Source organism: Agelaius phoeniceus, assembly GCF_051311805.1.
Source record: "Agelaius phoeniceus isolate bAgePho1 chromosome W unlocalized genomic scaffold, bAgePho1.hap1 SUPER_W_unloc_2, whole genome shotgun sequence".
NCBI classification, from domain to species: Eukaryota; Metazoa; Chordata; class Aves; order Passeriformes; family Icteridae; genus Agelaius; species Agelaius phoeniceus.
Genome location: NW_027509867.1, coordinates 1826169 through 1841480, shown reverse-complemented (window position 1 = coordinate 1841480; position 15312 = coordinate 1826169). Strand labels below are relative to the sequence as shown.

General features: G+C 51.3%; 2 protein-coding genes across 2 annotated transcripts in view; both read right to left on the bottom strand.

Moving 5' to 3' along the window:
• The window catches only part of LOC143692633 (uncharacterized), a 133232-nt gene that overhangs the window by 7179 nt on the left and 110741 nt on the right, over positions 1-15312 (bottom strand). The window lies entirely within an intron of this gene.
• LOC143692568 (olfactory receptor 14J1-like) lies at positions 12214-13146 on the bottom strand. Its single transcript, XM_077172816.1, has one exon. It carries the CDS (start codon positions 13144-13146, stop codon positions 12214-12216), a length of 933 nt encoding a protein of 310 aa, XP_077028931.1.

The following is a 15312-nucleotide window of genomic DNA, read 5'->3' as shown; positions in this document are numbered from 1 at the left end:
CCTCAGGGCTCATTCCTGGCTGGCCTCTGAAAAGCCACTGCTGCTCCAGGAGCCTGACTGGGAAGCCATTGTCCCCAGCACCTTGGGGACAAGATATCAATGACAAAACTCTTCATGCCAGCAGAGCCAAGGCAGGGGCAGAGGAAAGGGCAGAGCCAGGCCCAGGGGACAGGGCTGCCATGGTGATGGCTGTGAGGTCACTGCCCCTGCAGCAGCCTGGCTGCCCTCAGCAGACATTCTGGCCAGAAGCGTTGTGAGGGCACCCAGCACATCAGAGAACCCACACTTCAGGAATTCTGTCCTTGGGGAGGGCAGGGGTTTTCACTGTATCAGGTTGCACAAAGCTCCTGCTCTTGGACAATTCCAGGGATGGGGAATCCCCTTCTCTGGAAAAACAGTTGAAGTTTCATGTCACTTTCATAACTGCAAAATATTTCCTCTTCTAAAAAATGTAAATGCACCCTCATTCAGTTTAGAGATATTGACCCTTGTTTTGTCACTGCAAGATTTGGGAGAAAATAACTTTGATCACTATTTTTCCACTTCCACAGACCTTGGAGAGGACCCAAAAATCTCCCAAGATGGGCTTTGGAAGCCTCATCACAAAACCAGCAGGGAGAGGCCGAGGGCTCTGTGCTCAGCGGGGTGGAGACTGAGGACAGAACGGAATAGCCTGGGAGGGATTGAAGGGTGGTTTCAGAGAGGCTGGAGTGTTTCTTCATAGTGGTAATGAGCCTGAAGAAGACATAATAGCACCAAGGGCAGCTGAGGAGGCCCAGAGTGGACACCAGGAGAAAGGAATTTCCCTGCCAGGGCAGGGCTGTGGTGCAGCACGTCCCCCAGCAGGAGCCTGGAGCAGCCCGAGGCTTTGTGTGGGCAGGCAGAGGCAGGCAGGAGGCAGAGCTGTCAGCAAAGGAAGGGCCCAGCCAGGTGGGGCAGCCGGGGGATGCCGACAGCCTGCAGGGACAGAGGCGCAGGGCAGGGACACCGTAGGACAGCCTGGGCTGCACAGGGCACAGGGATGGGCAGCAGCTGCAAGACAGCCCTGCCAGAGCCAATTTGGGCAGCACTTTGGCCATGGCAGACACAACGAGCACCAAAGCCCCAGAGGGTCATTAAAGCCCTTGTGCTGTGTCTGTGCTGCTGAGCTGGGCTGGGCTCCTTGCCCAGAGGCAGCTCCTAGCAAGGGCAGCAGAGCTGCAGAGAGACAGCTCTGGCCAGGAGCAGCTCCTGTGCACAGCCCAGCAGGGCTGGGGCACTGCCAGGGCCCCTCAGGGACACCAGCAGGGCACAGACAGAGCTCCCAGGGGCTCAGCACTGGCAGGGGCTGTGGCATGTCCCAGAGGGGGCTATGTCACAGCAGCTCCTCTGGGGCTGTGTCATGGAGGCACAGAGCAGCTGTGATGTCAGCAAGCGGCTGTGTGACAGCACAGAGTGGGCTGTGTGAGGTCACAGATTGGGCTATGACATCACAGAGTTCTTTGTGTGAGGTCATTGAGCAGCTACAGCATCATAGCGGATATTCTGTGACATCACAGAGCAGGCTGTGACATCATGGCATGGCTGTGTGACATCATTGAGGGGGCTGTGAGGTCAAAGTGTGTGCTGTGACATTACAGAGTGGCAGTATGACATCACAGAGAGGTTTTTCTAGCATCACTGAGGGAGTTGTGACATCACACAGCTGTCTGTGACATCATAGTGTGAGGCCACAGAGTAGACTGCCATCATAGAGTGTGGCTCAGTGATATCAGAGAGGGGGTTGTGACATCACTGGGTGGCTGTGTAATATCATAGAGCAGCCTGTGACATCACAGAGACTTCTGTGACATCACAGAGCAGCTGTATCACATCATAGGGTGACATCTCATAGTTGGCTGTGTGACATCACAGGGGCAGTGTGACATCACCAGGGCTGTGTGAGGTCACTGGGGAGGTCACTCTGCCCCGGCCCCCCTCACAGTTCCCCCCAGAGCAGTCCAACCCTGCTCGTGCACAGCAGGGTCCCCTGTCCCCCCGGGTCCCCCCGCCCCCAGCGTCGCAGCCTCCCCCAGAGGATGTTCCACGAGATCGACCCCAGAGCCTGACACGGGGACGGGGGGCCGGGGCCCTGGGGGTGGCACAGGGGGACAGGGACCCCCCGGCAGCGTCCCCGTGTCCCCCAGGGCCAGAGCCTGGGCCAGGGCTCCTTCACCCTGGTACCAACGAGGCCTTGAGAGCGCTGAAAAAATCCCCAGCAAGGGATCAGCAAAAACCAGATTTAATATGAAGGGACAGCAGCAGAAAGTTCCTTGGCAAGAGTCACTCTGCTCCTGAGTGGACACTTCAGGCACACCAAGGAAACAAAGCAACAACAAAACCAAACAAAATTCAGGCAATCAAACCAGAAATGAACTGAGAACTGTCCCTGTGTGTGTGTGAAAAAAGGACAGTGAGGGCAAGGATAAAAGGAATATGGCCCAAAAGCTGAACAGAGTTCAAACTTAACAGGACTTAAGTTACACCTTAACTGATACCATCAATTTCACAATTTAGCAAAAGAACAGCACTTAACACTATTTAACCAAACTTAAAACATATGACTTAGCAATTTAACATAAGAATAACATTTACTATTCAACTTAGCTAATAAATTAAATTGAACTTAATACCTTAGGAAAAGAATAACTCTTAGCAGCATTTAATTTACTTAGACCTTGTGATTTAACCTTACCTCAAGGCCTGACTGACTCAGCTATCCAGGGCACTCAAACCCCTCAGAGAGCAGTATTTCTGCCACATTTCCCCAGCACAGGCACTCCTGTGTGCACACAGACACAAAGAGTCAGTGCAAGGCACCTGGGAGAAATTCCCCTGAGGGCAGGAAATGCTCCCTGTGGATCCTTTGGCATCTCCCCAGTGGGTGAAGGGTTGAGCCTGGAGGAGTGGGGGGATTGGCCCAGGCTCCGTCGTTGTTGGGGATCCCCGAGTGCAGCAAACGGGAGAGTTCCCGGCTGGGAGAGGCCCCACTCAGAGGGAGTCGCTGGCCCAGGAGAGCTCCAAGGGCTCCTTTTGGAGCGCTGTTTGCAGGGCCCCAAGAGAGGGGCTTCAGTCCCAGCAATGGTTCATCCTGGCCGCACTTGGCACCAACAGCTTTCTTTGGCAGGGTGAGAACAGGGATGTTGTGCCACTGAGGGAACAAAAGCAGTTCCCAGGGCTGCTCCTCCAGAAAGCAGGAGCTGGTTGGGCAGCAGCAGTGCCTGGAGCAGACAGTGTTTGTGATGAGCTGCAGAGGAGCTGAGCCCAGGGGCTGTTGGCCAAGGCCGAGCCCCAAGGAGCATTTCTCAGCTGGCAGGGTGGCCTGAGAAGGGGAGGGGGGAATGCAGCAGCACAGGGCCCATGGAACCAAGGGGCCATTGTGACACTGTGGGGCCCTGTGAGACCAAGGGACCATGGTGACGCTGTGGGGCCTCATGGAATCAAAGAGACCACAGTGACATTGCTGGGCCTCACGGAACCATGGAGAGATCATTAAGACACTTCACTGCCTCCTGGAACCAAGGAGACCATTGTTATACTGTGGGGCACTATTGAATCATGGAGACCATTGTGACACTATGAGGCCTAAGGGAATAAGCAAAGCACTGTGACACTGTGAGGCCTCATGGAACCAGTGAGACCATTGTGACCCATGGAGTCCCCAAAGAACCAAGGGGACCATTGTGATCTGTGGGCATGGTGAAACCAAGAGGCCTTTGTGACATTGCAGGGCTGCATGGAACCAAAGCTCCAGGGTGACACAGAGGGGCCTCCTGTCATCAATGGTCCATTGTGACACTGTAGAGCCAAAGGAGACCATTGTGACACTGCAAACCCCCAGGGTCCAAAGGTCCATTGTGACACTGCAAGGCCTCATGGAATCATTGGGACCATTGTGACACTGCGGGGTCTTCTGGAACCCAGGGGCCATTGTGACATTGCTGGATCCCATGGAAACAAGGATCCATCGTGACACTGCTGGACCCCATGGGATCAAGCCACCATTATGGCACGGTGGGGCCCCATGGATCCAAGGCACGATTGTGGCACTGTAGGGCCCCACAAAACCAAGGGGACACCGAACAGATCTGGCTGGTTTGGCCTCCCAGGGGCTGCCTGACTGGTCCAGCTGACCCTGGCATGTTGAGGGTCTCATCTCATCTGCTGCTGAAGCACTGCAGCTCCGTGCTTTTCTTCCTATGGAAAAGAACTGTCCTCCTCCTCCAGGCACCTGTGGCCAGAACTGGGATTTCGCCTCCAAATTTCCTTATATCCAGCGATTGTTCCAATAGGGATATTGCCGGGACAAGTCTGTCTTGCAGTGGTTTTACAAGGGTCACTTTGCATCGGTCTCAAAAAACACTGGGGAAGGCTCTGTGATTTCCTTCCTATGGAAAAGAACTATCCTGCTTCTCCAGGTGCCCATGGCTGCGATTGGGGTTCCACCTCTAATATTCCCTATATCCAAAGTCTGGTCCCAGACAAAATCTTCCATTCCTGACAAGTCTGGCTGGCCTTGGTCTAGTGAGGCTTTCCAAACACTGAGGCTCTGTGCTTTTCTTCTATGGAAAACAACTGTCCTTCTCATCCAGATGCCCATGGCCAGAATTTGGGTTCCACCTTGAATATTGCCTGTTGTGACAAATTGGAGGAGACTATTGGCTGGAAACATTTCATATGTGGGGGGAGGAAGGGTCAGGTCCAGCCTTGCCCTGCCCTGGAAGCCCAGCCCTGCCCTGCCCTGGAACCCCAATCCCCCCAGAGCCTCTATCCCAGCCCAGCAGTGGCTGCCAGTCCCTGGCACAGCACAGGCAATGCTCCACAGCCACCTCTGCAGCCCCAGCCCAGCTCCTGAGGGACCAAATGAGCCCAAGCCCCACCTGGGGGAAGGGCCCAGGGAGACCAAGGGGTATTGAAGGCTGACCACAAGGCAAGCACACATCTTGACCCTACCTCCTCTTGGAATTTCCATCTGAACTCTGCTGGAATCCAGGAGTTGGTAGCTGTGTGTGTGCTTCTCTGTATCTTTTTTGAGTTTTTCTCTTTCTGCATCTTCTTCTTCTGTTTCTGTGCTCCTGCAAATGTTGATTAACTTTAAATTGAACAGGCTTAGAGTTTGTGAAGTTGAATGGGCCAAGTCAATGCTTTCAGAAGTGTTTTTTGTTGATTGAATATCTGTTGTAATACATGACAAGAATTTTTAAAAGTAATGTAAAACTTTTTGTGTCACTGACAATCTGTTAAACCACTGAGATACTGAACAAGTCTCTGTGAAACACAAATGTTAATTATGAAAAAACCCAGGAACTTCCTCTTTCGTTTCCAGTCAACAAAGAAGCAGCGGGCCATGGCCCTGGCCCCCATCTCAACCAAACCAAACCAAACCAAACCAAGCAACCCTGCCATGGGCTGAGCCCCTTCCCCCCTCCCCAGGCTGCCCCCCCCCATCGGCCCCATTCTGACCAAACCAAACCCCAACAACTCCCAAACAGGAAAACAAAAGAGGCTACAAAACCCCAACCAGAACAAAGCCAGCCACAGCTATTAAAATCTCACCATCAAGTCCCCTCTCCCCAACACAACTCAAACCAAAAACCCCTACAACCTACCACCCGTACAAAATAACCCTGCAACTAAAATTAAACACAAAGAAAAACCCAAAACCAACCATAAAACCAATCCTAACATAACCCAACCACAACTTCCACCACAAGTTACTGGCAGGTCAGGTGTTAATCCTTTCAATACTTCATTGCTCCATCGAGTAAAAGAAAAAAACAAAATACCAGCATATAAAAAATATATAAAACCATCAAAGTCAGTAAAGGAGAAATTAAATCCCAAATAAAAAAGAAGAAAAAATACCTTAAGCTTAAAACTAAAATCCTCTTGTAAACTATAATGAAAAAACTCTTTTTCTTTATAACACAAAAAACTTTTTAAAAAAATTACAATTAATATAAAAAAAAACCCTCCATACTAAAATAAACAAATTAAATAACTGTAATTTCATCAAAAGTTTTAACAGCAGGGAGAAAATCCAAGTAATCCAGTATCCACAAGAGAAGATCTGTATTCCCAGAAATAAAAACAATTTTAAAAGTAAAAAATAGAAACTTTTACCCTTAAAGAACTCATCTTTAAAGCAATACCCCATAAGTTGACATGGCCCATCTACAAGCTGTAAAAAAGCTTGTAGCAATAAAAACAACTTCACAAGAACAAAGTTCCCCAGACAACTGTTATCCATGACAGAATTAAGAACCACAAAAAAAAAAAATTTCTTCTTGTTAAAAAATCTCCATAACCTTAACAAGAAAAACTTCTCTCCTAAAGTAAACTAAAAGACTTTTCTTGAAATAGTAAACCAACTAGAAATTTTAAGTTTACTTTACAGTGTCAGTAAAAAGAAAAAGTTATAAAGAAAAAAGTGTTCTAAAGGCTTTATTTTAATTCTTACTACTTTTTTCTTTTTCAATTTACTTTTAATAAAAATGTCTCTATACCCTTTTAAAATGTTAGGACTACTTTACCTTTCCCGTAATCCTATCTCACAACAAAATAAATACATAAATAATTAACCGACACTAAAACTGAACAAACTCATCAATACATTAATTAAGAAATCTAAAGATTAGAAAAATCTTAAATTAACAAACTAAAACCACTACAATGTCATAATAAACCATTTGCCAAAGTTTCTCTGATTTTCTAAAGCTCCCAGTAGTGCCTGTTTTGTTCTTTTCAGCTCCTGAGAATCTTTGTTGGTATTTCTCCAGGGAGTCCAACTCAGAGGACACAAACAATTGTAATTCCTTTTAAATGTCTCCTCAAGAGAGTTATTTTAGGGATGGAAGTCAGGGCTTGTGTTTCCTCCTTGGCCCAGCCCAGGCAGGGCTTTCCCAGCCACATTCCACACTCCATTGCCCAGCTGGAGCCGCTGGTGCCTCTGAGTTGTGCTGCCCCAGCCCCAGGGACGCTCTCCTTGTCTGCCCATTCCCCCACGGTCTCTGGGCAGGGATGGCCTCAGTGGGGGCTGCTGACATCCTCAGCAACTTGGAGGCTGCTGCTGAATTTCACTGCTCCAGAGGCTTGTTCAGCCTTCAGCTCTTCAGTGCAGGAATTCAGTGTCCCTGGGCTCATGAACATTCAGAACACCTGAACAAGCCAAGCCTCTGGGAATCATTTGATTTTAATTTTCAAATCCTTTGTAGTTAAGTAGATCTCAGTAGTGTATACATGATATTTAAAAAGACAGTGAGAAAAGATTTTGTATGTCCTGTTTAGTTTTGTTTTCCTGTTAATTCATTGATATGTGCAATCTGCAATTGACACTGAATCCATGTACCGCCTCATGCAGTTTGAATAGATATGAAAATCAAGACCCTTCATGGCTGACAATCAATCAGACTCTGTCCCTACCAACTCCCCACCATTTACCCCATCCAAGCCCTGGCACTCAGAGCAACCTTGTGCAAAGCTGAGCTTCCTCCAGCCCAGGCTGCACCTGCAGCTTTCAGCTCCTTGGCTCCAACTCCCACCTGCTTTCCTTGGAGAAGGAGCTGCCTGAGACACAGAGGGATGTTCATTTCTTGTCAGCCAACAAAGCCAAGGGAAGGCACAGCTCCAGCAAATGAAAAAGTCATTCTTCTCCCTGGCTCTGCCCCTGATCCCCCCAGCCTGTCCTGTTTCCTTCATCCCTACATTGCCAGGGACTCTCTGGGACAAGGGAGCTCTCCTCTGGGGATGGCGGGAGGTCCAAATGCAGCCACTGGAGTGGGAAGCACAACTCATCAGGTTTGTGTCCTTTGGGGGTCAGGAACTGGTGAGACTCAGAGGCACAGAAAGTTTCTCCTCATGGCCTAGAGATCACAGTTGAACAGGACACAATTTAATAACAATCACGCTCTTCCCTGAGCTATGTGCAATGTCCCAGCAGCATCTGATGAGTCCTCCATCCACAAGGGATTTCCATACTAGAATTAATTTTAGACAAAACGTGGTTCTGTGAGAGATATAAACACAATTAAGTTCTTGTATCAGGATGCTCATCCTGGAGTGGCGGCAAAACAGCTCCAACAATTCCTGATTTGCAAAGCTGTCAGTGGTGGATGGAGAAGGGAGGTCAGGCTGCTTTTGGTGCTGCTTTTGGTGCTGGTCCTGATCCCCCCAGCCTGACTCATTTCATCTCCTCCTGTCCTGGCTGATCTCCCCTCTTTCCCCTTCCACCCATTGGCTTTTGTCTCCCACCAGGCCCCCGGTGAAGAGCCTGGCTCTGTGTTCTCCATCCCCTCCTTGCTGGCGCTGCCAGGCTGGGATGAGGAGCCCCTCAGCCTTCCCTGCTCTGGGCTGGACAAGCCCAGCTCCCTCAGCCTCTGCTCACAGCCCAGGGGCTCCAGCCCCACCTTGGAGGCCCTTCCCAGACCCTGCTCCAGCTGCCAGACATCTTTCCTGCCCTGGGCAACCCAACCCAGGCCACAGTGACCTGGGTAATGCCCGTCCTTGATGTCCTGGTCACACAGCCCTGGCCCCTTGTCCCCATGTCAGGCTCTGGGGTGGATCCTGTGGAACATCCTTTGGTGGAGGCTGTGGCTCCAGGTGGGCTGGGGGGATCCCGGGGGACAGGGACCCCGCTGGGCATGGACAGCATTGGACTTGTTGGGAGAAACTGTGAGGGGGAGCTGGGGCCGAGTGACCAACCCAGTGACCTGACACAGCCCTGCTGGGATGTCACAGCCCATTCTCTAATGTCACACAGCCCCTCTGGGATGTCACAGCCTGCCCTGTGATGTCACAGCCCATTCTCTAATGTCACACAGCTGGTCTCTGATGTCACAGCCAAGTCTGTGATGTCATAGTCTGCTCTGGGATGTTAGACCTCTGCCCTGTGATGTCACAGAGGCAGTCTATGATGTCATAGCTGATCAATGACCTCACATAACCCACTCTGTGATGTCATAGCCCACTCTGTGACCTCATGTTACCAGATGATCAATTGCCTACACCAACTGAGCTGACACCTGGAGCTTGTTCTCCACATCCCCAGGCCTATGGAAACCACACAAGGCCCATTGTGTGAGAAGGGGAACTGGAAGTTCAGCAGCCTCAGGGTCCTGCCAGCTCTGCCAGGTCCACTGGATCATTTGGGTTTTCACGTTTTCAATATTCTGGGTAAGAAAGGGAGGCAGTAACAAAACTTCTACACAGGAATTCGGAAAGGCAGACTTTGGCCTGTTCAGGATGCAGATTTGGGGAGTACCAAAGCAGGTACTGATTTTTTTAAAGGAAATAGCCTGTATAAACAAATGGGGTCCAGGAAGGATGGACACATTTCAAGAAAGTAATCTTAAGGGGGAAGGAGCAGCCTGTCCCAGTGTGGCAAAAGATGAGCTGGTGAGGAAAAGGACTGTCCTGGCTCCACATGGAGCTTTTGTGGGATCTTAAGGGAAAAAAGAGGATTCATCATTTTGAAAAGAGAAACAGGCAACTCAGGAAGTGTTTAAGGATGTTGTTAGGTTATGCAGAAAGAAGAAGAAAGAGGTAAAAGCCCAGTTAGAGCTTAATCTGGCCACTTGTGTGAGAAATAATAGGAAATGTTTCTATAAATAAATTAGTAGCAAAACACCAGATAAAGAGAACGTTTACTCTTTATTGGATGCAGTGGAGAATAGAGTAACTAAAGAAACATCTGAACAGTTTAACACCATGTCTGTCTCAATTTTCAATATTAGGACAGGTTGTCCTCAGGACAAGTGTTCTCCTGAGCTGGTAGATGGGCACAGGGAGCAGAACAGCCCCCTGGAATCCAGGAGGAAGCAGCTGGGGACCTGCTGAGCCACTCAGATGCTCACAGGTGTATGGGATCAGATGGGATCCATCCCAGGGGGATGAGGGAGCTGTGGATGAGCTCCCCAAGCTGCTCTCCATCATTTACCATCAGTCCTGGCTCAGCAGGGAGGGCCCAGAGCACTGGAGGTGCCAGTGTGAGCCCATGCCCAGGAAGGGCTGGAAGGAGGAGCTGGGGAACTCCAGGCCTGTCAGCCTGACCTGGGTGCCTGGCAAGGTTATGGAACAGATCACCTTGAGTGCCATCACAGGGCACCCACAGGATGGCCCAGGGATCAGAGCCAGCCAGCGTGGATTTAGGGGTGGCAGGTCCTGCCTGACCAACCTGGTCTCCTTTTATGCCCAGGTGACCCACCTGTGGATGGGGGAAAGGCTGTGGATGTTGTGTGCCTGGACTCCAGCAGAGCCTTTGACTCTGTCTCTGACAGCATTCCCTGGAAAAGCTGCAGCCCACGGCTTGGGCAGGTTCCCTCCTGGCTGGGAGATTTAAGAGCTGGCTGGAGGCTGGGCCCAGAGAGTGGTGGGGATGGTGCTGCACCCAGCTGGTGCCCAGGCACTGGTGCTGTCCCCAGGGATCTGTGCTGGGCCCAGTCCTGTTTAATATCTTCACTGATGATCTGGGTGAGGGGATCGAGTCCAGCATTCACAAATTGCAGATGGCACCAAGCTGGGTGTGAGTGTGGATCTGCTGGAGGGCAGGACAAGAAGACCCAGCCTTAAGCTGCACCAGGGGAGGCTCAGGCTGGACAATAGGAAGGAGTTCTTCACAGAAAGGGTGAGTGGGAACTGCAATGGGCTGGCCAGGGGGCAGGTGGCAGAGTCACTGTCCCTCTCCAGTGGCACTCAGTGGCATGGTCTGGGTGACAAGGCAGTATTAGGGCATTGCTTGGACTTGATGATCCCAAAGGTCTTTTCCAGCCTATTTGATTCTGTCATTCTCTGATGATTGGGACACTCTGGGGCCATTGTGACACTGCAGGGCCTCCTGGAACCAAGAGGACCATGGTGACACCGTGCACCCCCACAGAACCCGGGGTCCATGGTGGTGCTCTGGGGCCAAATGGAACCAGGGAGTGCCCCGTGACTCTCTGGGTCCTCGTGGAACCACAGAGGCCATTGTGACACTGCAGGGCCTCGTGTAACCAAGGGGTTTCACCATTTTGACACTGCAAAACCAAGGAGACCATTGGGAAACTGCCGGGCCCAGTGGAACCAAGGGGCTGTTCTGACACTGCGGGGCCTCATGGCACCAAGGGGACAGTGTGACACTGCAGGATCCTGTGTAACCAAGGGGCCACTGTGACACGATGGGGCCTCAAGGGATCTGGAGTAATGCTGTGACACTGTGTGGCCTTGTGGAAACAAGGAGTCCATTGTGACACTGAGGGGACTTGTGGAACCACAGAGACCATGGTGACAGTGTGGGACCTCATGAGACCATGGGGCCATTGTGACACCCTGGGGCCCCATGGAACCAAGGGGCCACTGTGAAACTGCAGCACCAACGAGAACATTGTGACACTGTGAAGCCCCATTAAACCAAGGAGACCATTGTCACATTTTGGGGCCCCATGGAACCAAGGAGAGCATTATTGCTCTGCATGGTCTTATGGAACCAAGGAGACCAGTGTGACAGTGCAGGGCCTGCTGTAACCAAGAGGCCATTGTGACACTTAGGGGCCCCATGGAACCAAGGACATCTTTGCAGATGACACCAAGCTGGGTGCGAGCGTTGATCTGCTGGAGCATAGGAGTGGTCTGCACAGGAACCTTGACAGGCTGGATCCAGAGGATGAATCCAACAAGGTGACGTTTAACAAATCCAAGTGCCAGGCCCTGATATTTGGCCCCAGTGCTGCAGGCTGGGGACAGAGTGGCTGCAGAGCAGCCAGGCAGAAAGGGACCTGCAGGGACGGATGGACAGCAGGCTGGACATGAGGCAGCAGTGTGCCCAGGTGGCCAAGAAGGCCAATGGCTCCTGGCCTGGATCAGGAATGGTGTGGCCAGCAGGACCAGAGCTGCTGTGCCAGCACTGATCTGCCCCAGCTCTGCACACAGACATTGCTGCTGCAGCTCCAGAGAAGGCAACAAAAGGGCATCTCTGCAGAAAACTCTGCTGGGAGATCCTTTAGTTCATTTAAAGCCACCAAGAGCACAACCCCTCATTGACACTGTCTGTGGCCACAGGATCGGTGGAGAGAAACAAAATGAGAAATGGCACAAACAATAACATTTATTTGTAGATAATATGAAAAAAAGTAAAAAAAAGAAAAAGAACTTCCAAAATGAAACCAACAAGTATGAAAGATAAATTTTATTACAAGTGATTTGCAGAAATTGGCCAGCAATTTAATGTTTCCGAAACCATCCAGTCATCAGTCTCCACACTTCTGCCTTGAGCTCCTGGTTCCTCAGGCTGTAGATGAGGGGGTTCAGGGCTGGAGGCACCACCGAGTACAGAACTGACAGGGCCAGATCCAGGGATGGGGAGGACATGGAGGGGGGCTTCAGGTGAGCAAAGATAATAGTGCTGATGAACAGAGAGACCACGGCCAGGTGAGGGAGACAGGTGGAAAAGGCTTTGTGCCGTCCCTGCTCTGAGGGGATCCTCAGCACAGCCCTGAAGATCTGCACATAGGAGAAAACAATGAACATGAAACAACCAAATGCTAAACAGGCACTAACACCAAGAAGCCCCAGTTCCCTGAGTTGGGATTTGGAGCAGGAGAGCTTGAGGATGTGTGGGATTTCACAGAAGAACTGGCCCAGGGCATTGCCATGGCACAGGGGCAGGGAAAATGTATTGGCCGTGTGCAGCAGTGAATAGAGAAAGGCACTGGCCCAGGCAGCTGCTGCCATGTGGGCACAAGCTCTGCTGCCCAGGAGGGTCCCGTAGTGCAGGGGTTTGCAGATGGACACGTAGCGGTCATAGGACATGATGGTCAGGAGGGAATACTCTGATCCAAGGAAGAAGAGAAAGAAAAAGAGCTGAGAAGCACATCCAGTGTAGGAGATGTTGCTGGTGTCCCAGAGGGAATTGTGCATGGCTTTGGGGACAGTGGTGCAGATGGAGCCCAGGTCAGCGAGGGCCAGGTTGAGCAGGAAGAAGAACATGGGCGTGTGCAGGCGGTGGCCGCAGGCTACGGCGCTGATGATGAGGCCGTTGCCCAGGAGGGCAGCCAGGGAGATGCCCAGCAAGAGGCAGAAGTGCAGGAGCTGCAGCTGCCGCGTGTCTGCCAATGCCAGCAGCAGGAAGTGCCTGATGGAGCTGCTGTTGGACATTTGCTGGGGCTGCACATGGGCACCTGTTCATGGAGAAAGGACAGTGACAAGTCAGGAGAGGCTGCTTTGGGCCAAACCTGGGCCATTCCCTGCAGACTGCCCCGCTGGGACTCACCCACCCTTGTTCCTGCTTTGGGAAAACCTTCACCCAGGTCCCTGCCTGAGCTCCAGTTGTGCTGGCTGAGTGTGCCAGGAGCAGCCAGGCCTGTGTGTGGGGGCTCTTGAGGAGCCATCCCTGCCCTGCTGCCCTGGGTTTGTGGCCATGTGGCAGAGGGACAAGTCTGGATATTCAAGATTTGTCAGGCGAATCACTTCTAATGCAGAAAGTCTTGGTAGCATCTGCACTCCTAAAGGAAAGTTCTAAAGGAAATAGATGGCATGAGTTGGTTTTAGGAATTATTTTCCTACCCACACATCATTCCTGGCTCTCTGGGGTCACAAATCCCCAGCATTTCTGCTGCACTCAGAGTTTGGCACTGAGAGATGGGAGAGGCAAAGGATTCCCCGTGGCTCAGGGAAGGTGAGGGGCTGGATGGGCTTGTTCCCAATTGCCCTGGCTTTGCACCTTTGGCTGCAATCAGAGCACAATCACACTCCCAGGTCATCCTGGGATAAACCAGACCCTGCCCAGAGCAGAGGGATCCCTGAGTGTCTCACCCTCTCTCAAGGTCTCTGGGCAAGGTCTCAGCACCCCCTTGTGCCAAGGACACTCACGGCTCCTGGGCAAACCCAGCAGCATTTCCTCAGCTGTGGCAGCTCTGCCCTTCCCTGTGGGACATCCAGGGAACTCCCAGAGGCTCTGGCACAGATTTGCACCCAGGAGGGCAGCTCAGAGCCTGGCAGGGCACAGCAAGGAGACCCCTGGCTGTGCCCATGATGGGATCTCAGGGAGGGGGCTCAGCTCATTCCCCTTTGCCATGGACTGCTTTGCCCACAGCCCCACAGGTGCCAGGGAAGCTTGGACACCCCATTCCCATGGACCGCCCTGCCTGGCAGGAATGCCAAGGGCAGTTCCTGACTCAGCTGCTGCAGATGCCAGAGCCTCCCTGAGAGCAGCAGATAACAGTGACAATGTCAGGGCAGTGCAGAACCAAGAGCAGATGTTGTGGTGCTGTGCCTGAGAGGGCAGGGCAGAGACAGCCGGGCACTCAGGACAGTGTTCCCATGCCCAGCTGTGCCCGGCACCTCCCACACACCAACAGTGCCCTCCTGCCCCAGCCCTGCTCTCTCCAGCCCCCTCTCCTTCCCTGAGCATCTCCCTGGGCCTGGACATTCCCTCCTGAGAGGAGCCTTGTCCCTGGCAGCGCTCACAGAGCCCATCCCAGCCTGTGTGCCCTGGCTGGGGCCCTACAGAAACCTGCCTGTGTGCAGGGCCCTGGCTGGGGCAGGCTCTGTGTGCAGCTGGGCAAGGGCAGCTCAGGAGAGCCCTGCTGGGCCCTGCAAAGGTGATGCTGCTGCTGTGCAGGGCTGAGGAGTGGCTGAGGGCCCTTTGGGAGGCTCCCAGCAGAGACACTGACCACCCAGAGTTACAGTTCTGGACTCTCTGTAAAAGTTCAAACATTCCTTTGGTGATCCTGTGTGTCCCTTTCAATTTAGAATGTTTTGGGATTCTGGGATAACAATTCCTGTTCTGCTTCTCTTATCCTCCTGCTGTCTATAATCCAAAGGAAAAAAAAAACCCTTGCAACAGTGTTAGAACAGTAAAGTAAAAACCAGACAATAATTGGAAGCTTCCAGGTGTCCCAATGGGGATGGGGCACACTCGGTCCCTGATTTCAACAATTTATTAAGGTTGATTAATTAGGATATTTAACAGGAACATCCAATAGGAGATTCAGTTGCCCTGGTTACAGGGCCATTGTGTTACACACCCCCTGCTCAACCTGTTGGAATAGGTCCAAAGGCTTCTTTGCCAAAAATTTTTGTTATGACTGCTCACATTCTGGTCAATTAAAAAAATGGTTTTGTTCCTGATAATAAGGTTCTCTTCCTGATAATAAGACAGTATTTCAGGAAGGTATTTAGACAGTGAGCTTATTGTTCTAAAATCTAAGAGAAAGGTTAGGAAATGTACTAGAGTTAATTATTATAATTATATAAGTATGTAATATTAGTTTATTATAGTTAATTAGGAATTTAGTAGTGTTAAGTAAGGATTGTAGATTT

Excerpts from the sequence above, each read along its gene's own strand:
- LOC143692568 (XM_077172816.1), bottom strand. The coding sequence starts at position 13,146 with ATGTCCAACAGCAGCTCCATCAGGCACTTCCTGCTGCTGGCATTGGCA.